This window comes from Notothenia rossii (assembly GCF_949606895.1).
Source record: "Notothenia rossii genome assembly, chromosome: 4".
In the NCBI taxonomy this organism is placed as follows: domain Eukaryota; kingdom Metazoa; phylum Chordata; class Actinopteri; order Perciformes; family Nototheniidae; genus Notothenia; species Notothenia rossii.
Window position 1 is genome coordinate 1,956,639 of NC_136902.1, and position 26,775 is coordinate 1,983,413.

The 26,775-nt window shown below is 40.7% G+C and overlaps 2 protein-coding genes and 1 long non-coding RNA gene across 3 annotated transcripts; all 3 read right to left on the bottom strand.

Moving 5' to 3' along the window:
* Window positions 1-8,558: 8,558 nt before the first annotated feature.
* On the bottom strand, window positions 8,559-11,632 carry LOC307035670 (zona pellucida sperm-binding protein 3-like). The gene is made up of 8 exons (XM_079675295.1): window positions 11,507-11,632; window positions 9,829-9,917; window positions 9,559-9,739; window positions 9,350-9,455; window positions 9,174-9,259; window positions 8,883-8,974; window positions 8,748-8,814; window positions 8,559-8,680 (listed from the first exon to the last, which is right to left on the bottom strand). Exons 2-7 carry the CDS (start codon window positions 9,833-9,835, stop codon window positions 8,750-8,752), a joined length of 537 nt encoding a protein of 178 aa, XP_079531421.1. The 5' UTR covers window positions 9,836-9,917; window positions 11,507-11,632; the 3' UTR covers window positions 8,559-8,680; window positions 8,748-8,749.
* Window positions 11,633-12,546: 914 nt separating this feature from the next.
* Window positions 12,547-15,292, bottom strand: LOC307035652 (zona pellucida sperm-binding protein 3-like). Its single transcript, XM_079675268.1, has 9 exons — window positions 15,220-15,292; window positions 14,957-15,141; window positions 14,776-14,879; window positions 14,610-14,701; window positions 14,355-14,535; window positions 14,176-14,281; window positions 14,012-14,100; window positions 13,259-13,452; window positions 12,547-13,170 (listed from the first exon to the last, which is right to left on the bottom strand). The coding sequence occupies exons 1-9, from the start codon at window positions 15,284-15,286 to the stop codon at window positions 13,157-13,159; spliced, it is 1,032 nt and encodes a 343-aa protein (XP_079531394.1). The 5' UTR covers window positions 15,287-15,292; the 3' UTR covers window positions 12,547-13,156.
* A 3,784-nt stretch (window positions 15,293-19,076) lies between these two features.
* Window positions 19,077-20,958, bottom strand: LOC307035694. The gene is made up of 2 exons (XR_013807160.1): window positions 20,198-20,958; window positions 19,077-19,649 (listed from the first exon to the last, which is right to left on the bottom strand). It is a non-coding gene; the product is annotated as an uncharacterized lncRNA (long non-coding RNA).
* Between the last annotated feature and the right edge of the window lie 5,817 nt (window positions 20,959-26,775).

Sequence of the window (26,775 nt, forward strand, 5' to 3'; positions counted from 1 at the left end):
AATCTGCAGCTATCTTTAAAAAGAAAGGTTCTACGTTCTCCGGGCCAGCCGGTTTCTTAGGATCTAACTTAGAAAAGGCTTCATGAACAACATCAACAGTAAAAGGAGTAAAACTGAAAGGGTTTTCCAGACCACATTGTTCAGAGTCACAGACTGTAGTGTTCACAGAAACAGAGTTAGTGACAGAATCAAACAGAGAGCCACAGGACACAAACTGCTCATTAAAGCAATGTAACATGGAGGCCCTGTCCGATATAGAGCCAGATGCTGTGGTGAGGCACGGAGGTAGCTCATTACGGATCTCACCGGTGGATAACGATTTTATGGCTTTCCAACATTTCCTAGGATTATTTAGGTTTTCTGTGATTACTGACAAATAGTACCTAGACTTAGCACTTTTGATGTGAAGTGAAGCTGTTCCTTAGCTGGCTAAAACGCAGCCATTCTACCTCTGAGCCTGATTTCCTAGCCTTTGCCCAGGCCTTGTTTCTCTCATGTAGGAGACGGGACAGCTCAGCAGAAAACCAAGGATTGTTTCGTCCCTTTACTCTAAATGTACGCAGGGGTGCATGTCTATCAATGATCTCCATAAAACCAAGATAAAAAAAAACAAAAAACAGCTCCACAAAGTGTTTAATGTCTCTCTTAATGATAATACAAGGTTTAACCTTTTGGACCTTAGTGTCCCTAATTGTGGCTCCAGCACAGAGATCACTCACATCATTCACTAATACTCCCACAGATGAGTATTTATAGGGAGCATTAGTTAGAATGAGATCAATTAGGGAGGATTTATTTGGGGACTTAATGTTAGGGCGAGTAGGACTGTCGACAATCTGAGTAACATTCAGAGAGATACAAAGGTTTTTAAAATCCTCTGACACTGCAGTTAACCAGTCCCAGTTCAAATCTCCAAGCAGCACTATTTCCTTTAGTCTAGCCGCAATATAAGATTAGCTAGCGAAGACAAGGAGTCCTTGCCAGCTGAGGGGGGTCTTTAGCAGCCCACCACCATGACCTGTTGACCCTTTGCCACTTCTATATTTAAGGCTAAACATTCAAGTTGCTTACTGATGGATTTGGAAACTAATGAGGATACACTGAACTTATTCTTAACATAAATGGCAACGCCACCACCTTTATTAGGCCGGTCGGTACGATACACGTTATAACCATTTAAGGCGATGTCAGAGGCCAACATAGATTCATCTAGCCATGTTTCTGATAAAACAATGACGTCAGCGTCAGTCGAGCTCGCCCAGATGCGGACAAAGTCTAGTTTACCTAACAGACTGCGCATATTCAAGAGGATGAAACCCAACCCAGACCTAGCTTTAAAATCAGCAGGAGTAGCGATCTGACTACTACTACTGGGCAGTAATAATAACAAGAAAAACAGGCATCTTTTCCTTTTAAGCGACACACATACATTGTCATCAACTTTAGAAACACCGGAAAAGTCTGCGAGAGTGATTATAGTTTAAGAAGCAGTCCTGAAGAACCATCATCGCAGGAAAAAAGAAAAGACAAACATATTTTGTGGAGCAGATTGTCTGTCACAAGGCAACCGGTTATTGTTTGTGTAACACATCCGAACCTTTGCAGGGGATGCTCACTGCGGGTGGCAGAACAGACCTGAATCCAGTAGACTCCTCAGAATGACTAGAGATCTTCTCATAGTCCAAAACAGTTAACAGGCACAGCAGAATCCCGATATGGGCCATTTTCCCAGACCAGCACACAGTATCCGCGATGTTCCTGGAGCAAATCAGCGCAGCAGCAAAGGACAGGCGAAAGCGGCTCCGGTCCCTCCGTGGTATCCCCGGGTGAAAGCAGGCTTCTGCAACAGCAGAACCAGGACAGGTGGTAAGCAGGCCCCAGCCGTGGTCAAATCCTCCTCCTTAAAGCTTAAAGGTCCCATGTCATGCTTTTCCGGTTATTACCCGTCCCCTTGTGTGTTATGAAGGTTTTTATGCATGTGAACGGTCTGCAGAGTCAAAACCCTCAAAGTACACCCTGTAGCGAGTAAAACTCTAACACAGAAGATACCTCCCCAAAACGCCTCGTTGGAGATACGTCACTGTCCATTGATTCTTCCGGGTACGCATGATGTCATGCCTTACCCGGAACCAAATGGAGCAATCCGTGGAGCCGTTACGTTACGTCCGTGGATTGGTCCAAATTGACCAATCCACGGACTTCCTCACACACACACTCAGTGCATGCAGCTCCGCTGATCTCTCCTCCCTGGCTGCAGGCTGATAACAGACAGTTGGGATCGCGGCGATATTCTCTCTGCAGACCCATTCTCTCTGCAGACCCATTCTCTCTGCAGACCCATTCTCTCCGCAGACCCATTCTCTCCGCAGACCCATTCTCTCCGCAGACCCATTCTCTCCGCAGACCCATTCTCTCCGCAGACCCATTCTCTCCGCAGACCCATTCTCTCCGCAGACCCATTCTCTCCGCAGACCCATTCTCTCCGCAGACCCATTCTCTCCGCAGACCCATTCTTTCTGCAGACCCATTCTCTCTGCAGACCCATTCTCACTGCAGACCCATTCTCTCTGCAGACCCATTCTCTCTGCAGACCCATTCTCTCTGCAGACCCATTCTTTCTGCAGACCCATTCTCTCTGCAGACCCATTCTCTCTGCAGACCCATTCTTTCTGCAGACCCATTCTCTCTGCAGACCCATTCTTTCTGCAGACCCATTCTCTCCGCAGACCCATTCTCTCCGCAGACCCATTCTCTCCGCAGACCCATTCTCTCTGCAGACCCATTCTCTCTGCAGACCCATTCTCTCTGCAGACCCATTCTCTCTGCAGACCCATTCTCTCTGCAGACCCATTCTTTCTGCAGACCCATTCTCTCTGCAGACCCATTCTCTCTGCAGACCCATTCTTTCTGCAGACCCATTCTCTCTGCAGACCCATTCTTTCTGCAGACCCATTCTCTCTGCAGACCCATTCTCTCCGCAGACCCATTCTCTCCGCAGACCCATTCTCTCTGCAGACCCATTCTCTCTGCAGACCCATTCTCTCTGCAGACCCATTCTCACAGCGTTTATCAAGCTTTCTCTTACTCAATATCAAGACACACTTATTGTTTTTACTTCGGCTGTGACTTTGTGTGTGCTCAGGGTGAGTTTGGCTCTGTTTCGCTGTGTATCGCTAGACAAGGAAACCACACCTCCACGGATCTCAGCGCGATTCACAACGTCCCGACCAATCAGAGCACACTGTGCTCACAGGGAGGGTGGGGGCTGGAGCTACTGGAGCTACAACGAGCCGTTAAAGTCCTTATCTTACATTAAAAACTTTTTTTGGCAGTTGATTTCTGCGGGGTGTATGCAACAGATAGTCAATGTATGTTTCTTTATTTCATACTGAATAATATGTAAAAAAAGGAAAAATATTAGGTCCAATAAAAAAACTTTGCTTCTGGAAGCAGGCCATTTCGTGACGTCACGTGTGGTTCCCGGCTGCCGCTGTCTGGCTCCCTGCTGCCGTCCGGATCGACAGCCAATGCGCGCAGCCAGCGAGAGTTCACAACGAAAAATGGCGTCAAATATTGTTGATGTTTACGCATAAGAAAAAGCTAATAGCGCGGGTATTTGGCACAATTTGACAGAACAATTATTTGGTGTGGACGATGCGAGCAGTGACGATGAATCTGAACGATCTCTGCCGCCTTTTACACCAGAAATAAGAGGCCTAGAACCGTATAGGTTCGAGCCAGCAAAACTGTCTATAGTGCCATGTCATTCAATGATACCTGGGTTTCTCCCAGTTTACAACTTAGATTAGGATATATGAATGATAAACAAATTTCAAATTGATGGTTCACTCACCCTGGACAGTGTTAGTTTTTTCACAGCTTTATCGGACCTGTGTTTCTTTTGTAGGGGTTCCGCCAAGGAGTCTGACATCACTTGTGTTTCACCCTGTTTACTATCGGACAGCGTTGTCTCCCGTTTGCCGCGAAATATCGACGATGCCTGGGGCTCAGCCTCGGAACGCGAGGAAGTCATTGGGGTTGAATCACCTGTCCTAATTGATGGAATTGCACCCTTTCTTATGTCCAACTGTTTTTTGAAACCCATCTTCCATTGTTGGTAGCCTTCAAAATCATCAGGGACAACAAAATGTGCCCCACAAATAACGCTGGTTTCAGGCGCACTGCCAATTTTTTCTTGTGTTCCGCACAAATCGCTCCCATTTCTCCCGTAAAACCTTCTCTTTCGGGAACAAATGAACGGTAAAACCATCCCGATTGGTGTTGCTACACCCGCCAACGACACACCTCTTCACCATGATCCGGAAAAAACAAGACAAACTCGGAGATAAACACTGATACACAAAGTTGACATGCGGCTATACCAGCAATGCTACACTGTGTGATGCTGGGACGGGCTGAACTCACCAGGATTCGCGGAACCACACGTGACGTCACGACACAGCACCAAGCAGCGGCAAGTTTGAATCCAGACTTTTCTGGATACCTCTGAATTTGACCCATTTTCCCGATATTAACAAGTGATTTACAGCAAATAGGAAACGATATTCGATCTATATCACGTGTTACTGGAATAAGACCCAACAAGTTAATGCATTTTGAAACAGTTCTATGATCTTTCAGCTACAGTAAATTACGCAAGATAAGGACTTTAAAGGCAGAGAGTGAAATTCAGTGAATACACGTAGTTTACAGAGATGCTGTATGAGAAACCAAAGTGAGTTTGGAAAATTGCACAATATAAATCTATTCTAGTAGACCTCAACAATGGAATTATGATCAGTGGAAATGGCCATGACAAGTTTAAAGCTCATGATCAAATAAATAAGTCCGGCACTGCAAACTAGAACAGTTTCTTGAATGTGTTCAACATCAAGGAAGGGATGAACGATAACACTAATAATAATATGATAATACTTTGGAGGAGGAGGTACTCTGAGTCTCTGCAAATCATTTTATTGGATTTGCAAAACAAACATTGTGGAAGTGTAACTTTAGACTTTGGGTTAGTGTGACGGCATTTCTCATTATTTACAGAATCTTTACAAATCCAAAAATGTACAAGCAGATTTATTCATAATGTATTATTATTATTATTTGCATTTCAATACAAAATATAAAAAAATGAAGCTCCACCTCAACCGACTCCAACAGTCAAATCATATGAATGGACAGGTAATAATCATTTGACGATATCATATAAAATAGTATAACAGTAGGAGTACTTTTAATCATTTCCAATGCAAGACTTTTAAACAAACATTTGTTCACCTTTGAGATGTAGTGGAGTAGAAGTTGGCATGAGAAGAACAAACTACAGTTAAATACAAGTACTTTCAAAGTGTAATTAAGAATTTAACAAACGCTTCGCCGAACTGTTTCATTTGTGCTACGACAACCTGGTCAATTGTAAAATGAAATAAATGATTTTCCTCCATAATTTATCGCTGCAGCTTTGAGAGCTTTCTTTAGAATAACGTGGATTGAACATCAATTGAAGAATATAAATACTATAATAATAATAAGAAAATGAAAATGATAGATAGACAAATAACTTCAGAGCTTTGAGAGACAACTCTGATGATCAATCATTGCTATTCCTGTCCTTAAGTAAGTGTGTGTGTGTGTGTGTGTGTGTGTGTGTGTGTGTGTGTGTGTGTGTGTGTGTGTGTGTGTGTGTGTGTGTGTGTGTGTGTGTGTGTGTGTGTGTGTGTGTGTGTGTGTGTGTGTGTGTGTGTGTGTGTGTGTGTGTGTGTGTGTGTGTGTGTGAGTCTCTCTGCATTTGAGTGTCCTAAAGTCTGCAACGTAGCGTAACATCTACACGATTTGCGGATTCCGTGGGGGGACAGAGTCTGTGGGCCCTCAAAGGCTGAGAGATTCACACTCAAATGTTAAAAAAAGATTTGGGGCATGTACACAACATACTGATATACACCTGAACATCAGCAGGAGAGGACTCTTTAAAGTAGAGACACTACATACTGATATACACCTGAACATCAGCAGGAGAGGACTCTTTAAAGTAGAGACACTACATACTGATATACACCTGAACATCAGCAGGAGAGGACTCTTTAAAGTAGAGACACTACATACTGATATACACCTGAACATCAGCAGGAGAGGACTCTTTAAAGTAGAGACACTACATACTGATATACACCTGAACATCAGCAGGAGAGGACTCTTTAAAGTAGAGACACTACATACTGATATACACCTGAACATCAGCAGGAGAGGACTCTTTAAAGTAGAGTCACTACATACTGATATACACCTGAACATCAGCAGGAGAGGACTCTTTAAAGTAGAGACACTACATACTGATATACACCTGAACATCAGCAGGAGAGGACTCTTTAAAGTAGAGACACTACATACTGATATACACCTGAACATCAGCAGGAGAGGACTCTTTAAAGTAGAGATACTACATACTGAGATACACCTGAACATCAGCAGGAGAGGACTCTTTAAAGTAGAGACACTACATACTGATATACACCTGAACATCAGCAGGAGAGGACTCTTTAAAGTAGAGATACTACATACTGATATATACCTGAACATCAGCAGGAGAGGACTCTTTAAAGTAGAGTCACTACATACTGTACCTTTACCTTTTCGGAGTATTTATATTTTATACTCTTTAATACTTCTACACCCCCAGTATTGTACTTACATTTATTCGACAGCTTTATTTACTTTGCATATTCAAACTAAACAAAATATGAAATAACCAAAGTAAAGTTTTGAATGCAGGAGTTTTACTTGTAACAAAGTATTTCTACACAGTAGGCCTCGTAGCGCTCTGGCAGTCCCTTTATACTCACTCCATGGCTTATCTCGGGTTTTCTCCTTGACCTCTTCAGCCAACTTCTCTTTCACTGCTTTCATCAAAACCTCTTCCAGCACATGTTCTTCTTCTGTGAATATCAGTTCCTCAATCAGATGTTTACTGTCGAAACAACATGGTACTTTTTCACAGCATTTGCATCGTTCACAGAATGACAAGATGAAAGCCACAATAGGGATACAAAATGCCCAAAAGCCACCGTAATGCTGAAGAAAGATAAAGACAGAAAGATGGTTATATTATAACAGCAAAACTGCATTCCTGTTGTTTTTTTAAATATGGAAGTGATGCTGGTAAAGTAGATCAAGAGTGGAAGCACTCACCTGGGAAGAGTTTTTCAGTTCTTCAATGATGACTCTCTGGTTGTCCGTGATATTCGCCTCAGCTTTGCAGGCTAACTCTACCTGTTTCTCAGAGCCGTCATTCTTACAGCAAACATACCAGTCTCCATCGAGGAGCACAAAAGCAACCCACAGCAGACCAACTCAAAAAGCCTTGAGAATGTGAAGGAAATAAAAACACCAAGGAACTTCGTGGCATTTAGTGCATGAGCACCAGTTTCTACAGGCACTTTGAAAATAACTGTTTGTCCACAGTGTGAAGAAAGTCATTATTAAGACTGGCAGAACCATGAACGAGTCGCAGCCTGAGTGTTGTGGTTCGCAATCGCACGCAAAGTCCTTTTCAAGCAGAATATTGTAGGTCAGGGGTGCCCACACTTTTTTGGCTGGTGAGCTACTTTTGAAATGACCAGCTCTACCAACCAAAAATAAAATCCCAAATTGCAAGGGGGCTGAACAACATGTTTTATTTATAACAACTCTATTTGGGTTCTTGAACAGAAACAAATACATGAATACATCAAACTAAAAACACATGTGAACCTCTCTCTCCTCCCTCTCTGTTAACACATAACAAGCAGGCTAAGAAACCACTCTCCAATAAGCAAGTGGAATGGATTTGATAGTGAAGCACTGACACGGCTCTCTACAAAGTGCGGCGAGTGGATAGACCGATTCACGGACTTTCTACATGGTAGAAGTGGGGGGGGTCAAAACTAATCATTTCAAAAAGTGTCATATAATGGCTGCGACGCCCATGATGCAAAAAAGACAGTTCCTCTCCTAGTTCAATAAATATTAGGCTAAATCATCGTCTCTTTAGTCATGAACCAAAACAGCAACATATTTCAGCTAAGGTGAATAGGAGCGATAGAGTGCATTATGTACCAAGAATCAGTCTGCAATTGACAGAGTTTGACAATTACATGTTGAACCTTATGGAACAAGTCCATACAACAACAAAAGGGCCAATTGAGTACAGTGCTGAAAAGCTTTGAATCCATTCTCTTTATTGTTCAGCCATAATATTCTTTGGACAATTACTGAGTTTAGCCTTGACCTGCTTGAAGAATACAGAATGAACAGTTAATGCTTATCATGCAAGTATTTTTAGAGTTCTTGTTTGGAAATTTGAACAAAAAGTTGAATGTAATCATATTGCTTTCAAAGATTTAGTGTGATCAATATTTCTGGGAAATTGACAGGAAAAAAGTTCATGACATTGAACAGAGCTGGAAATGTTCCCAGAAATAAGACAAAGTCATCAAGATGCAGTAATAAAGCTTAATTTAAACCATTTCAAACAAAAAGGCAAGTCAAACCCAATAATTTGAGAACTTCAATTAAGTGGTTCGGAATTTTTTATTTTATTTGTATTGGCCACATACAATCTGAAATGCAAAGAGAACCAAGAATAAAAACCAAATTCAGATTGAAGAAACCAGTCAGCGAAATGGATCCATTCCTGTTGGGAGAACAAAGTTTAAAATAACCGTTCAGAATAAATGTATATTGCAATACGAAACCCTTACCTTCAGGAATTCATGTCTATGATGGTAAATGGCCCAATGACTGCTTTTTGTACCATTCCATGGTTCTCTGCAAAAATAAATACTTTAGTACCAGTCAACCAAACAAGTGTAATACAGCAGAAGCTGTGTTCATACCTGACGCAACACTCCTCTGCCTCCTTGACTTGCATTTCGATTCACAGCAGTCACAAAGATTGCTCTGGGCCAAGTTGTCCAGCAACTCCCAACTGAGTTCATGAAGATTGGATGAAAAGATCATTCAAATGCATCTCAACTCTTCCAAATAAAGTCTCCACAAAGTTTGAATAGTTATGAATGGGATCCATCTGTATCTTCAGTAGACCGGGCTTAAGCTGAATAAGTCATCTCATGTAAAACAAATTAACCTACAAGTCAAATTCTGATATATGAAAGTACTATTTTTACCCATGCCCTTGGACAAAGTGGCAGGCTTTCTTAGTGCTGTCAAGACCATTGGGATCCCAAGCCAAAAGTTTGCAGTGGATAAAGACCTGTTGAGTAGAGGGGAAATATAGCATGGCATCAATTAATCTGTTTCCACAATAAAACCTTGAATCTGAAAAATGTAAAGTTCAATGTACCTCTTCTCCCATAGCAAACGTAAAGGTCTGAAGTGATAGGCGGATCTCCGATGACTTTTGCCTTGGTTCGAATTTTGATCGTGACGACACACTTTCCAAAAGACATCTGTTGGGTTAAAGAAAATGTATTAGCATTACAACCAAGGTTTCAACCAAAACACGTTTATTTATTTTTGTTTTTAAATCAATGCTCATTGCCATGAGAGTACCCTTTATTGGAGATGATAGGGTACATGGTGCTTTCAGGGTACAGCTCTGGTGTGGTAGCTGCTACACATTCCTCAAGAAGCAGCAGCAAGGGCTGATGGGTGTTCTGCACCACACTAGCCATGATGGGGATGATGGAGCCCAGAGGAAAGCGTGTAGACTCAGCAGGGCCTGAGAAGTCGTCTAGGGCAGTAAACAGAGGAAGAGTCATTAAGTTACAAAAGTCAGGGAGAGCTGCCGTTCGTAGAGAGTTTCTCATGTTGTTTACCCACCATTCATCAGGCCAATGTTAAACTGCAGATCTCCTAGACTGTAGGTTTTAAACACCGGGTCATAGATCGTAGCATACCAGTCTTTGGGCCTGCACAAGATAAAGCAGAAGGGTACAGAAAATGCTGCAAAGTGAAACTATTGAACTTATTAGTGCGAGCTTGTTTACTACTTGTTCTACGGACAAATTATTTATTCTTATTCCACCGGGTTATTTTGTCCGTCTTCTTCTCCCACATCGCAGAAACTCCGTTCAAATATTACTTCTCTTTCATAATTCCCGAGATACATCCCATAATTTATCACATTTTTAACATGGAAGTCAAAGGAGAAACGCTTTAGACTTGAAAAATCGTCATGCAACTTCAACTGCAAACTGTTCCTTCACACTTTCACTCAGAAACATCATTCCAACTTTAAAATGTTACACATCTTTCTGACATTATTCATATTAAACAACTTTCAAATCAGATTCATACTTTTAGAAATATTAAACATTGCTCAGACCTTGGTAAAGAGGCCTTCTTCAGATTTTAACATTAGTGTGTATTGCGCAGCTCGTTAAGGCTAGAGTGCTTGAGTCACAGCTAGAGTGGAGGACTGCTTGAAATTCACCTTCATATATATATTTTTAAACCTGCAATAATTCCCAAACCCTGAGACATCCTTTCTCATGAGAAACGTAGAAAAACATCTCGTAGCTCCATTAAAGCACGTTGTACATTCAGGCTCATCTTTCCTCACAGCAGCAGCCGCACACCTTTAGTTAGTCGCCAAAAATGCCACATTATTGACCCAAAAAAAAAAAAGCACACTTCAGATTCCAAGGGTTCTTGAGATGCTTCACACGTTGACATTTCACAGATATATGTTACGGTTCTTCAACAACTTTCACATGCAACACGTTTATCTCTCATTCAGAACAATGGAAAGGCTCTCCTCTCACTGATAACTGCACATCACCATGGAAACCTTTGATCTCTGGGCTCAAGGACAGGTGGTTCATAACGTGGTTAGCTCAAACACCTGTGTGATGGAACATGATGATGTCATAACTCCAACTGACATGCTCAGAACGCCACCAATCACCACATGATGGTTAACACTGTGGCCCTGAACAGCTCTCCATCAAATCTGATGTTACGTAATGTGGTGTTACTATGGCAACGCATCCCTCGCCTAAAACACGATATCGCTGTAACTCCAATGGACACGGTCCAATCGTCCCCCAATCTTCACTTGTATATCACCGGTCCATGCCTCAATAGCTGTACGCCAAATCTGAGATCTCACCATATGCCGTTTCCATGGAAACGCATCCCTCGCCTTAAAACACGATGTTGTCGTGATACTTAAGCAAATGGTCTGAAACAGCACCAGACTTCAGATAATGGTTAATGATCTGTGAGAATACTTCAATAGATAAAGCTAATTTGGGAATAGAACAGAAACAGGCTGTAGATTCCCTAAATCAGTCTCCCATTCATTGTCTATATAGCAGCTTCAGACTTTATACCTGATGACATCACAAGTGTGGGACGTACTTCCATGCTTGGTGGCTTTGAGAGGGAGAAGCTTATTAACAAATTGAACTTTCCCAGGCCATGAAAATGCCACATTGGAATTGTTAGTTAAGGGTAATGTCACCCTTTAGCACCTTATGTTGGTATGAGAACAAACCTCTCATATGCACAGACGACTGGGCGGGTGAAGGCCAAATTGTAAGAATCCGCAGAAGCAACGTAGGTCAGATCATTGCTGTACACCAGTGCATCCCCGGTGACCTGTTAGAGAGACAAAGAGCCCCCTGAGAGAGCTGTTGGAAATATAGCAGACTCACAGCTTGCAGGTTTAAAATATATATACACATACCAGTCTCCTAAAGTTACAGTCAGTGAGATCCACATAGAAGTAGGCCTCTCCTGCTGAGAAGCTAGTTGGGAAACAGTTACCCAGACGGAGAAGCGACGTATCGGCCTGGGGTCGGCTTTCTGTCCACATCAGCGTCACAAAATCTGGCCCACAGTCCACTTTCATGTCTGCAACACAAATCAATTAAGTTCAGACTCAAATATTTGAGTCAAGGATAATAACATGGATTTAATTGTTTCCAGTCTTACCTGCATATACTGCCATGGCAGCTGCCAGGCTCAGAAGCAGTGCACCTTGACAAAATGAAACCATCATGACCGAATGCTTGCTACTGACACAGTGCATGTTCTTATACCTTGTTCCTGAGAGGCATTCATCAAGATAACGTATTTCACCTGGTGCCTGTCAACAGTCCCAGCTGCAGCAGATCGCACACTGATTACAGCATGGGGAGCATCCAATCACATTAGTCCTTACACCCAATTCATTTTGATTCAGCTTCATCAGCAGCACAAAATCACCATTTGTTAATCAATTTATTATCCTGTGTGACTACCTTCCATTCTTATTTAAAACACTTTAAGGATGATCGTGCATGGGTTGTCTTAATGTTTTGATTTAGTTTTGGTTATATATATATTAACATTAATATATGTATACGTTGGGATTTTTTGTTCAATGTCAAGTCATGCAAGAAAAAGCTTTCTTTGAGAATTAAAAGGTGAGTCATTTCTAAACAAATGATCATTTGGGGGAAGGTAGTATTCCTTTATCAGATGTCCTGACCTATTCAAATGTGTCATTTTGATATCTTTGACCTAATGGAAACTCAAGGTAAGGGAAAAAGGTACATTTAAGTTGTATTTATTGAGAAAATATCCACACTCACACATCTGAATATTAGCTGTGTTGCTATGATCTTTTAACTGCATAAACACATGCCATGCAGGCCATCCCTATTGATTTTATAATCATGGCCAGAAAGTAAACTATGCTACATTCAACTGCAGGCATGAGTGCCCAGAAAATAAATTCAGATCAGAATTGTCTTTTCAAATTAGGCTCAACATAAATAATTGCCATAGTTGTAATCCCACACAGATCACCAATAGCTTTTCAATCTGCTGGTGTATGTAATGTCAGAATGTATATCATGTGCAGAGCTCAATGTAAAATGGAAAGTGAAAGAAATTCAGGGGCTATACTCCAACTCACATGGCCATTAAAGGTTACATTATAATTGACAGTATCTTTCAATGACAAACGTCACACATAATTAGTAAAGTTCTACTGATGGGACAGATGGACAGTTGAGGACAGTAGGACCTTCATATGAAGTAAAGATACTCCTTTTATACTCAACAGGAGGTAACAGTTTTATTTATACAGAGATTATAGACTACTTTAATCTGCATATGGATGTCGTCCACCTGCGCCCTCTCTTCAGTCTCCCCAATCTTAGACTGGACTTCCTGTTGAGAAAATGTTTAGCAACGTTAGTCTTATGGCAAGTTTTGAACAAAACTTCAAAAGAAACACCATAAATAAATACTCATTAACCTTGGTCAGCAATGGAAACTTCTGATGCATTGTGGGCATTTTGTTGCGTTGGATCCATTATGATCAGGGGTCCCAACACAGAAGTGTGCATGAGAGCGATACCCCATTCGTGTCCTCTCTTGGAGCGAGTGTTGCAGGTCCTAGAACAGCAGTCACACATGGAGCTCTGCATGGGGTCATCCAGGAGTTCCCATCTGAGGAGGCAGCAATCGTTAAGGCTCAAATACATCAGCATGGCTTTAAAACATTTTGTATACACAGAAGAAAAAAGCCGTTATAAAATGGCGTGATGTTTCTATAAAAAACTAAAACTGGTAAAATGATAAATATCAAGTTAATGACCAAAAGATATATTTCCATCTACAGTGCAGAAAAAGGTGAACGTTTTACAAAAGCTCAGGGCTTTTTTTATTTCATAAATCTCATTAGGTCGGCTAATCATTTGAGTGCCCCTCCTTTTAAAACTAATATATTGTTATTCTCAAATATTTTACAATCATCATTCGTCACAATTGTTGTCTGTACTTTGTTAGTTAGCAGGAGATCATTTATCATAGATATATAAAAGCACAATACTGATCAAAGTACATGTATTGATCTACTTCAAGTTGGATATGTTATGCTAAAATAAGCTAGCATCCTTGGCTAATGGTGCATACTTGTTGTTGCTCATGGCATCAGTTGCATTCATCATATTAAACTGCTGGCCAGAACATTTTCACATACTTCCAACAAATCAAACTCTTCCCTTACCGCTCATTTTCCTTTACATAGTGGCAAGCTTTCTTGCTCTCACTTAGAACTTCAGGATCCCATGCGAGCAGTTTGCAGTGAATGTACACCTGAGGAGCACATGAAACATACATGTTTGCTAGGAACCAAATATTCTTCAGAGCACTTTACATTTACCCCCTCACCTCCTCGCCGAGACCAAACTTGAAGGACTGCAGGTAGAGGATGATTGCAGACGAGTGGTACCGAGGGAGAAACCTGGAGTTTCCCTTCACACTGTCCAGGAGACACCTGAAGAAATTCAGATCAGCGATAAGGACTAAACTCCAGAAAACAATGAAAGAAATCAGAGACTGGATCTCACCCCTTATTTCTAATGATGGGGTACACATTGCTGTTAGCCTGCAGCTCAGGCGTAGTGGCTGCCACACATTCCTCCATGAGCAGCAGCAATGGCTGATGGGACTTCTGCTCCACTGTTGCCCATATTGGCATGAAGGAGCCCAGGGGGATGACATTCGTCTCCGCTACCGCTGTCATTTGTTCTGTAAGGGGAAAAGTAAAAACGGCTTAGTGTGCATTTTTTGAGTGTTTGGCCTTTGGGCGCATGAGCCCTCACCATTTAGGAGCAGCATGTGGAACTCCAGCCCTCCTCGGCCTTCGGCCACACCTGACCCCGGGTTCAGGAAAGGAGGAACCCACCCCTTAGGTCTGAAATATATTAACAACATTTATAACAATATATCAGCTTTAAACTTGAATTTAAATAAGAAAGTAACTCCTACCTTGGATAAACGCACTCGATGGGATACACATAAGCTGCAGGACTCGACCTCGGTTGGGGCCTGAAAGTCAGCTCATTTTTGTAGATGAGATTCTTCCCTTTCACCTGAAGAAGAAAAAGAAGCTCATTATGACATTGAAAAGGCTGAGAGGTATTTTGGTGAAACATGGCAGTCACATTACCAGTCTTTTAAAATTGCAGTCATCTAGTTTGTAGTTAAACTCAGCTTTCCCCTCTCCCCTGGGCAGAACATGAAACCCAGATGGCATGCAGGTTCCGAGGAAGTGACGAGCTGCATATTGCCGCAGCCTCGAGGGGATCGTCCATGTGATGCTTATGGAGTCTTTTTCACACTGTACTTTGATTTCTGCAAACAAATCATTATTATATATTTCCCTACATTCCCCAACAAAAGCAGATGTTTACATACATGTGCTAAGCATACCTGCATTGGCAACAGTCGTTGCAAAAAGAACCACGACTATCACACCTAGGTAGAATTGAGTCCCCATGACTGAATGATCTAGATCACACAGGAAGTGGCACCATTTGTAGACTTCTTGCCAAATGAGCTGAACGAGCAACACCTGTGTGAGAGCAGGGCAGCACCTGTCTACTTATACTGGGGTGTCATTTCACATTCAATTTCATTGTAGAGTTTTCATTTGGATCATTTATATTACACTTATTCAAGTATATTTTTATTTATCTGCCTAATTGCTTCCTTTTTTTTATTCTACTGAATTTATTTTTCAAAAACTACCTGATTATTTTACATACAACACTATTTATAAAACAATACAACAATTCAGATGAAACTACTTAAAGGCAATTTTCTAAAATCAGCCCAACCATAACAAGCTTCCAAGTCTATATACCTACAGTTTAGTAAGTCAGAGATGTGCAACTACATTTAACCTTTTGTTTTACATTAATTAATAAATGATTATGGGAAGTGCCCTTTTTCTCACTTGAGCTCCCCCCCCCAAAAAAAATGTCTGTGCACATCCCTGGCCCCCACCGTCGGTAAATGGAAGTACTACAAAGAACCCTGTTAATTATGTGCAGTTATTTCACGACTTGTATTACATGGTTTAGTTGAATACTCGATTTTGATTGGTCAATTCAGAACACGTGACACGTTGTTAATCCAGAACAGACAGACGGCTGTCATGGACTGAAATGAATAGAGCAGCGTCCTCTGGTGGCCTCTGTATAGATCAGTCAGTCCAAAAAGAAACAAAAAGATAATTACCAACATTAGAGTGTAATTTGCCAACCTTGAGACCGGGTGGGGGGGGGGGGGGGGGGGGGTGCTAGTGGATCGCCGGAGCTGTTAGATTAACATTAACATGCTTATTAACATTAACATGCTTATTGTAGTTGTAAGTGTAATGCCTTGCGGCCTGTTGCACCATCCTTGATGGAGCATATGTGTGGGCTGGAAAGGAGCAGGAGTGAGCAGAGAGTAGAGTAGTTGTCGATTCTGTTTTCTGTGACTATCTGCCTCACCTTCTCAGACTTTCAGTTGCGCGCTTCTAAAGAGACGTGTTACCATGGAAACCAAACGATGGCGAAGCTGTATTAAGGTCCGAGTGGAAATAGTCCTGAGTAAATCTGATTTTGTCAGAAATCGGGAGAAATACGGGCGAAACATGACCCTGGGAGGAAACCGGGAGAGGGCAATGAAATCGGGAGTCTCCCGCGAAAATCGGGAGGGTTGACAAGTATGAGTGTAAGAGACATTTATTTAAAGTTAGCTTTAGCCTTTTTGATTGAGTTGGTGCAGATGCCCAAAGTGCATTAAGTAGGGAAAGATGTACAGACTTTCACATCAGAGACCGAGGCCTGGATCCAACTTGAAAAGGAGTTCTCGAGTTTGGTTCAAATTTACAAAAGTACTTTTCGCTTTACGTGAGAAAACGACTGCTGTGTCTCAAGTATTTTTTTCCAATACATAAATCTTTGTATCACTTTTAACAGCTCATACAGACTGCATTACAGGACTGTCTCAGAAAATTAGAATATTGTGATAAAGTTCTTTATTTTCTGTAATGCAATTAAAAAAACAAAAATGTCATACATTCTGGATTCATTACAAATCAACTGAAATATTGCAAGCCTTTTATTATTTTAATATTGCTGATTATGGCATACAGCTTAAGAAAACTCAAATATCCTATCTCTAAATATTAGAATATCATGAAAAAGTATACTAGTAGGGTGTTCAACGAATCACTTGAATCGTCTAATTAACTCGAAACACCTGCAAGGGTTTCCTGAGCCTTGAAAAACACTCAGCTTGGTTCAGTAAACTAAATCACAAGTATGGGGAAGACTGCTGATCTGACTGCTGTCCAGAGGACCGTCATTGACACCCTCCATCAGGAGGGTAAGACACAAAAAGAAATTTCTCAAAGAGCAAGCTGTTCACAGAGTGCAGTTTCAAAGCACATCCACAAAAAGTCTGTTGGAAGGGGGAAATGTGGCAGGAAACGCTGCACAACCAAGAGAGATGACCGCAGCCTTAACAGCATTGTGAAGAAGAGTCGCTTCCAGAATTTGGGGGAGCTTCAAAGACAGTGGACTGAAGCTGGAGTCCAGGTATCAAAAGTCACTGTTCACAGACGTGTCCGGGAAATGGGCTACAATAGCCGTATTCCCATGGTCAAGCCACTTCTGAACTCAAGACAACGGAAGAGGCGTCTGACTTGGGCTAAGGAAAAGAAGCACTGGACAGTTGCACAGTGGTCCAAAGTCCTCTTTTCAGACGAAAGCAAGTTTTGTATTTCATTTGGAAGTCAAGGCGCCAGAGTCTGGAGAAAGGCTGGAGAGGAGCAAAATCCAAGTTGCTTGAAATCCAGTGTGAAGTTCCCACAGTCAGCGATGGTTTGGGGAGCCATGTCAGCTGCTGGTGTTGGTCCACTGTGTTTCATCAAGCCCAGAGTAAATGCAGCTGTGTACCAAGAGATTTTAGAGCACTACATGCTTCCGTCTGCTGAAAAGCTCTATGGAGATGAGGAATTCATTTTCCAGCATGATCTGGCACCTGCCCACAGTGCCAAAACCACCAGTAACTGGTGTACTGACCATGGCATTACTGTCCTCGATTGGCCTGCAAATTCCCCTGACCTGAACCCCATAGAGAATATGTGGGGTATTGTGAAGAAGAAGCTGAAAGACACCAGACCCAACAATGCTAATGAGCTAAAGGCCGCTATTGAAGCATCCTGGGCATCCATAACACCTCAGCAATGCCACAGGCTGATTGCCTCCATGCCACGCCGCATTGATGCAGTAATCCGTGCAAAAGGATTCCCAACCAAGTACTGAGTGCATTAATGGACATTTTCAAATGTTTGATTGTGTTTTGCTGTTATAAATCTTTTTTTTTTACTTGGTCTGAGGAACTATTCTAATTTTTTGAGATAGGATTTTTGAGTTTTCTTAAGCTGTATGCCATAATCAGCAATATTAAAATAATAAAAGGCTTGCAATATTTCAGTTGATTTGTAATGAATCCAGAATGTATGACATTTTTGTTTTTTTAAATTGCATTACAGAAAATAAAGAACTTTATCACAATATTCTAATTTTCTGAGACAGTCCTGTATAAGCCTATTAAAAGTGATACTAGGCGAAAAAGGACTCTATAAAAAAGGTGCATGAGGAGACTACATTTCCACGTTTGTAAGGTGTCATGTGTTACGTTAAGCTAATTCCATTGGATGTTGTCATATAATGACTGTCCTGTGCTTTAGTAAAACCTCCAGTATGTGAGTGTTGAAGATATGCATAGCATACAGTGTTCTTCCAGTTATGCACTTTGGCGGTGGTGGTGTTCGAGGGAATTTGGGGATCTTTGCACAGATGAGGAAATAAACGTTTTTATTTTATGTACAGTATGTTATTAAACAACTGGGATTGGAACTGGCTCAGATTTAGTTTTGATTGTTGGTGTTTTGTCATATTCTGTGTTTTTAAAAAGGCTCTTTTTAGTCGGAGCCGTTCACCGTCATTGTGAGTGACTCCGTGCTGTGTGCCGTCATGGATCACTCTGGAAATGTTCCAACAAATATATAAAACATTTCAGAATCATCCTAAACTTGTTTTCTTTTGCTTTCACCTCATAAATATTGACTCACCTCACGTCATGTTTCAGTATTATCAGAAATGATTTATCCTGAAAACATGCATGAAAATATCCTGCTCCATCTATTAAAAATGTTTTGATTTATTTTGATTTGATAACATTTGAATTACACGTAAAAAAAAGTAAATTCACAAAGGACACAAAAACAAAATGTTCAAATAGAAAGTTTACTGAACTCAATCAAAATATATATTTATTATTTAATTAAAACCAGATTTGTTTTGTATCAGATCATTATCAAGCAAGTTTTTGTATAACATTCTTAATTCCTTAATATGCAGTATCTCTAAGTAAAAGCTAAATAAATGTTGTCATATTGACAAAAATGTATTTAATTGCAATCATGTTAAGCCATATTTATGCATGAAGGTGTAGTAAACCGGCGCCCCTCCGTTACGAAGCACCGTCTGTACAGACTGAGCTACTGCAGCCTAGATCCACGATACAGTTTATACAGAAATCAAATCGGGGGGGGGGGGGCAAAGACCAATAAACCTAAATAAAGCTGAACTACGTGAGGAAGAGATGTGCCACCTAAAGTCCTAAACCTCTTATAACACATTGTACAGTTGACATGTTAAACAAGGTACACTTCAGCTCTGCAGTCATCATCAGATCATGATCCATGGAGAGACAGATCTCTTCAGGGTGTGCCTCCTCAATGATCAGCCCGTGTAGATGAAGAGAGCAAGGGTATCTTATCACCATCCTGGACTTTACCCCTAATCCAAGAGTAAAGAGAGCAGGAGGTGAACAAAACAAACACACTAGCAGACTGTCTGGCACCAACGCCTGTCACATTGAGCACAGAGCATTTACATTTATTTAAATAAATGTGATGATGATTTTTTTAACATAAAAAGCACATTCTAATATCAAAATAGGTTTAAAAATCCATAAACACTAAGATAAAGCGACTTGATCATGACCAGACGTTTTGGAGTTGCTGATTTAATAGAAACATTTTAAGCATGTGACCTGTTGCAAGTTATTAAAACAAATGTTTTTCATTCTTCATAATCAGTAAACCTGCAGATAGGGTTAAAAACAAACACCAAATTCGTTTTTCTGTTTGATCCACCTGCTGGTAGGAACAGAAAATATGTCCAGTTAAAACAGTTACAATTATAAAACAAATACTCTGCACCTCATTGTTGCTTGAACCGAATTAGATGAAGTAACTTAGTTATTAGAAACTGCTCATAAAAAAAAGTTACCCACCTATAAAATGTGTTTTCTGTAGCCCTTGAGACTTTCCTGTATTCTTTACCTGGTTCTCGTTCACATGCTCCTGGCTGTTCCTCTTGTTAAGAATTGCTCAGTTGCGTCATGGCCTCGTCAACTAGTATAAATACTTTAGTATAGGATCTGAGTACTCCCTCAACTTCTGCTTGTACTTCTATTTGGAGTATAGTAACACTTTGCAAACTGTAGCCTATTATATATATTTTTAGTTTAACTTGAGGGAAACCTTTACCTGTAACGGAGTATTGCCTCTTTCCTGTTCTGTTTACGGGGAGCTATGAAAAACACAGACGTCTTCTGGATATCCGGGCAGAAGAGAACATTTCACAACTTTAGGAAAAGGTGAACAAGAACGAGGAGGTCTTCAAAAATCTTTAGTGAAAGAATGAAGCAGAATGGATTTAACCGGAGTGATGAACAGTGTCGTGTAAAGCTGAAAAAGCTCAGTTCACAATACATTAAAGTGCACGACGCGCTGCAGAAAAGTTGTAGCTGCCTGATATTAGAGACAAATGTATTTGTTCTGACGACCTCGACAATATCTGGAACAAAAGACCCATAGTGAGCCCCGTAGATGTGGGAGTCCTATGAAGCAGCTGTTAGGTGTGAATGACCAGAGAGAACATGCTCAGTGTGAAATGAGGCTCCATAATGATGTGTTTAATGTGAGGTCACACTGACATCTAGTGGTGATCTGCAGACATCAACACAAGGTCAACATTAAACTCCTCTTAACGTTAAGCATTATTGAGAATATGATTAATTCACATGGCTTTGGTAACATGATGCTTTTATTAAAGCTCTTTAAAAATGCATATAGTTATAGCTGGTTTAAGATCACCCAATGTCTGTCCTCCTGAGTCCTACATGTTGTTGTTTTTAACGTATTTTAGTGTCGTTGTATTTTTTTTGTATACTACATTTCATCTTGTCCTTTTATCATGTATTTTGTGTATGTTTGTTAATAATGTAAAGCCCACTCAGAGACAATCGTGTTTTTTTTAATTGAATCTTATAAATAAACTTAGATTTGATTAAACGTTTCTCTGATCAGCTGTAGCTATGGCAACAGGTGGCAGTTAGGCTACATTAGCTTCAATGCTAGCTAACATTACCCACCGGTCAAAACACATTACCGTAATTACCTGGACGTTTTAAAACGTTTCATTAAAACATGTAAAGTGCTTTAAGTTATATAACGTAGTGAAAGGTCTTAACAAGTACCTTTAGCGCTGTTGCTGAGTTGAGGTATGTCAGTGTTTGGAAGTGAAGCATCACAGAAAGCACCGGGAGAAGGACCGGGGATTTCATCTCTGTTCATCCGGGAGAGGGAGGAGGCAGAGCGGCCAGCAGACAGAGCAAAGACCCCTGGTAGTGCGCCAGACGCTGATGCAAATCGTGGCCAAACGGTGGGACTACATTTAACATTTCACACACAATACACCCTGAAACTACACACTGCGGAGATTTAGACCTGAGATTAGGGAAAAGCATTTCCACCACAGAAAAGAACATATCTACTCTGTAAGTCATTAATATGACATCTCATTAATATGACAGCTCATTAATATGACTTACTATCTCATTAATATGATTTATGATTTCAATAATATGACTTACTATAGTTATGGTTACAATAAGGTGATCAGATTTTCAAAATTAAAACCGGGGCAATTTAGATTTTTGCGGTCAATATATCATTAACATATCCAATTTTCTTCACTGTTAAAAATGGGGGACAATTCTGGTTCAATGTAATTCGAACATTTTAACTGTTTGATACAAACAGAAGGACGATAGCTCATATGAGACTTCAAAGGTATATTATTTTGAAACTGTACATCAGATTGTCCAGATTCTCTCTGAGTGATTAGATGGGGTGTCCTGCTATCACCCTGGAGTGAAATAAGTCTTTGATACTGGATAGTTCTTGTTTTATTCTTATCTAAAAACAGAAGGATGATAGCTCATATATGAGACTTCAAAGGTCTTTTATTTTGAAACTCTACATCAGATTGTCCTGATTCTCTCTTGAGTGACTAGATGGGGTGTCCTGCTACACCCTGAAGTGAAATAAGTATTTGATTGACTTCGAATGACTCTTTGATTATGGACAGTTTACATTAAAATAAAAATACAGATGGACGATAGATCTAATTTGAGATTTTAAACAGCATACATTTTAAATTGTGCTTCAGAAAGTAATGTTATTTTAGGAGTGTTGTGAGATGGCGTCAACATCAATTGAAATTAGTCACCCAGTGGAAATGTCAGATGTCTTCATAACTGTATCCTTACATTTTACATTCACTCAGTTATAATGTGGTAGTTATACGTAGTTTCTTTTAAATTATTATTGATCAAATTATATAGTACATATTTCTTGATTTAAGCTCCAGTATATTAATATGTTTGGTGTGTTTTTTAGTTATATTTGTTATTGACCAAGTAAACGCTTTTATTTTGAAGGCAGTTTTTACATGCCTCTACCGTAATGCATAGGATACTCGCGCACCGCAATACAACGTGCAGGCTGGCTTGACTGTGTTTTTCGAAGTGGGGGGCTGGCTTGACCAGAGTCTGTTTACCCAGTGTATTTCACCTTGCTATGTGTTTTTAACGTATATTAAAAAACAGGGATATTTCCGGGGACAGTTTCAACCGGGGACAGGTCAATACAAACGGGGACGTCTGGTCACCCTAGGGTCCTAACTATACTTACTCAGATCTTGTATTTGAGTAAAAGTACAAGTAGGCCTCCTCAGATCTTGTACTTTAAAACGTTTTAGTTTAAGTAGAAGCAATATAAAAACAATGTTCTGTAAGAGCTCTTATTTTGAAGTGCTTCCTGTTTGCTATTTAGTTTCACTTCGTGCTCGTCGGTCGTGTCGCACCTTCTTCTTCTTCTCTCGAAAGGTTTGTAACTCTTTGTGACTTTAGAGTTTTTAGAGACATCTCTGATTATCAATCATTGCTCAGAGAATAAGAACAACTCTTTAGTTTAACTTTTAGAGACTCAGAGACAGACTTTAACTCTCTTCCTGTTTTTACCTGAGATACACCTCTCCACAATAACTATTATTATTATTTTCAATCGTTACTAGATAGATAGAGAGATAGATAGACATACTCTATTGTCATTTCAACAAGACACAGAGTGTACTATTAAAACGAAATTTCGTTGTACTGGCTTACAGGAACAGGACAATATAAAAACTTGCTAAATAAATAATAGTGACGTGGTGCTGATAAAATTAAAGATAAAGTGTGCGTTTAAAATATAAAGACTCGGGGAATAACTCAGAGACCCTCTCGCTCTCTATTTCTGCCCCAGGACTACTGTGTGTGTGTGTGTGTGTGTGTGTGTGTGTGTGTGTGTGTTACCTTTATACAGTCTATTGTTGTTCCTTGTCACATGACCAGCGAAGCATTTAAAGGTCCCATGTCATGCTTTTCTGGTTATTACCCGTCCCCTTGTGTGTTATGTAGCTTCTGCATGTAAACGGTCTGCAGAGTCACACACCCTCAAAGTACACCATGTAGCGAGTAAAACTCTAACACAGAAAATACCTGTCTATGCTGCCCCAGAACGCCTCGTTGGGGATTTTTATTTTTCCATTTATTCCTTCCGGGGCATAGTGATGTAAGAAGTCCAAATGGACCAATCCGCGGAGCCACACACGCGGAGCCACACACGCGGAGCCACACACACACACACACACACACACACTGTGTGTGTGCTCAGGCTGAGCTCCGCTCTGTCTCGCTGACCCCACGCAGCAACCAGGAAACGGCACCAGTAATCAGTGCTTGAATTGGAATAAAAAAGGTGCCAGTGCTCTAAATCAGTAACTGTTTCAAGTCAATTTATTCATACAGCCCAACAACAAGAATTTGGCTCAAAGTCATAGTATATCCTATAATGCTGGTGGGTTTGTCTCTTTACTGTATATTTTAGAAAGGCTCACTTTACTTAAACAAAATGACTCAGGGTGCATCTGAGATTAGAGGGGGTGCAGGGGTAAAGTGTTTATTTTGTGGCGGCGGCACATCATGACGCATCTACTGAGTACCGGCACCGTGCCGGTACTCAGTAAGAAGTAACGGTACCAGATGGGCAGTGGCGGCCGGCCCATAGGGGCGCTAGGGGCGCCGCCCCACCTCTTCCCACATACAAAAAAAATATTTAAAAAAATATATATTTCAAAAATATATATATTTTATATTTTTAATTTTTAATGAACAAGGTAAATATCATACAATTGGTATCAGTAAAATGTGTAATCTACAATAAAATCTTGTTTAAAATTGTGTTACGATGTCTAAAGTTACTGATAAGTCACATGTTTCCTGCCTGGCCTTGCCCTTGGCATTAGTTTATCATTACGGGGCGCTGCCCCCGAGCCAAACAGCAGCAACCAGCACGTTGCAAAAGTCTCAATAGTAAACTGTGGCGCCGAAACATAATTTCAGCCAATCAACGCCGTCAAATATTTTGGTCACGAGAACGCTCACGTTGGCGCCCACGTTGCTTAAGTGCGTTGACGTGAGTTGTTTTTTAGACTCGTGAGGAACTGGGGTAGTATCTATAGTAACGCAGTGTAGGCGGAGCCGCGACGTCATCTTCAATGAGCTCTCCAGAAAAACAACACAGCTGTTAGCTCTTAGCACTCAGAGCTCACAGCTCTTCATATCTGTTCAGAAACTAGACAAAAGTTAAACAAGTACAAACCACATACTGTCTGTGTGATGGAGAATACAGTCGCTGGTTTATTTATGTCTGGATAGGCCGTTGTTGTGAGTGTGGACGGTCGGAGCATTTACAACGTTAGCTTAGCCAAATCTCCATTAGAAAACACGCATTTTAAAAGGTTTCTCGCCTGCCGTCTGTCTGCAGACTAGTCAAAGCCTTAATTCATGGTTTTTACTATCCGGTATCAGTATGTTGTTACTTCGGCATCATTTTGAAACGTGTATTACAATTAAATCACGGTCAAATATGTTCGTCTTGTTGTAGTTGTAGCCCCATTGACAGCGATTCTCTCTAGTTTAGCATACTCAGCCCGACTCAGCCCGACTCAGCCTGGTTGTTCCTGTCCCTAGAACCACGATTGTATGGGGCCATTACATCACCAGAAGTCCCAATTTAAGGGGTCATTTCTCCCAGAAAAAAATGTTGTACTCACTATATCAACAGCCCCACCAAAAATATTTTCCACCAGCCGCCACTGCAGATGGGTACAAATCAGAAGTGCCGGTGAGTACCGGCCCAATTCAAGCCAGTAATCCAGCTCACATTGTTAGCTCCTCAAGCCTCAAAGGGCGGAGCAGCCCCGCAACATCCCGCCAACACGGCACCCAGACCCCACGCAGCATTCCCATCTGTTTGTCATACTGCTGTCATTTCCTGGTTGCTAACAAACGCCATTGTAACACATAATCACTGATGTTCCACTGTAACGGTGGTGGACTCATCAGAACAGAGTGGCGTGTAGGACAGAGAGTGAATACACACACTACACAGAGATGCTGGATGAGAAACCAATGTGAGTTTGGAACTTTGAACAATGTGAATCTTTTCTTGTAGACCTCAACAATGGAATTATGATCAGTAGAAATGGCCATGTCACGGGACCTTTAAAGATAAACATTTTGAAAGAGGAAAAGGTAAAAATGTGGAAATATAAAGAGGAATACATCATTAATACACATTTATTTTTTAATTCCTAAAATAATAAATGTGGAAATGTAAATATTAGTAATTAAAGAAAACAACACTAATGTTCCTCCCTCAGCCTCACTCACAGGTAAACTGATTCATAAAAGAAATCTAAATACAAATCATTTTAAAAATACAAAAATAAAACATTAAAAACCAAAGTAAACAGAGATAAGAGTTGAAGAGCAGGACATTGAATATTTTTGGATTAAATCAAAACAATTAAAATCCAATATGAAAATATATGAAGCAGAATTTAATAAAATAAGAACTGTCTGTCTGTCTGTCTGTCTGTCTGTCTGTGTGTCTGTGTGTCTGTCTGTCTGTCTGTCTGTCTGTCTGTCTGTGTGTCTGTGTGTCTGTCTGTCTGTCTGTCTGTGTGTCTGTGTGTCTGTGTGTCTGTCTGTCTGTCTGTCTGTCTGTCTGTGTCTCTGTCTGTCTGTCTGTCTGTGTGTCTGTCTGTCTGTCTCTCTGTCTGTGTGTCTGTGTCTGTCTGTCTGTCTGTGTCTGTCTGTGTGTCTGTGTGTCTGTCTGTCTGTCTGTCTGTGTGTCTGTCTGTCTGTCTGTCTGTCTGTCTGTGTCTCTGTCTGTCTGTCTGTCTGTGTGTCTGTCTGTCTGTGTCTCTGTCTGTCTGTCTCTCTGTCTGTGTGTCTGTCTGTCTGTCTGTCTCATTTCTCTAATTCTAATTTCGACTCGACTCCTCGTGTCTTAATAAAAGGTAAAATACAATAAAAGGTCAAATGGTACAAAAATAATAATTAATGTATAAATACAACAGCTACAAAATAAAATGATGAACGTGGACATTTAAAGATTAGAAATGAAAGAAAACAATATGTGAAAATACAAAGAGGAATAAATAAAAGGGAATGTAATAAATAATA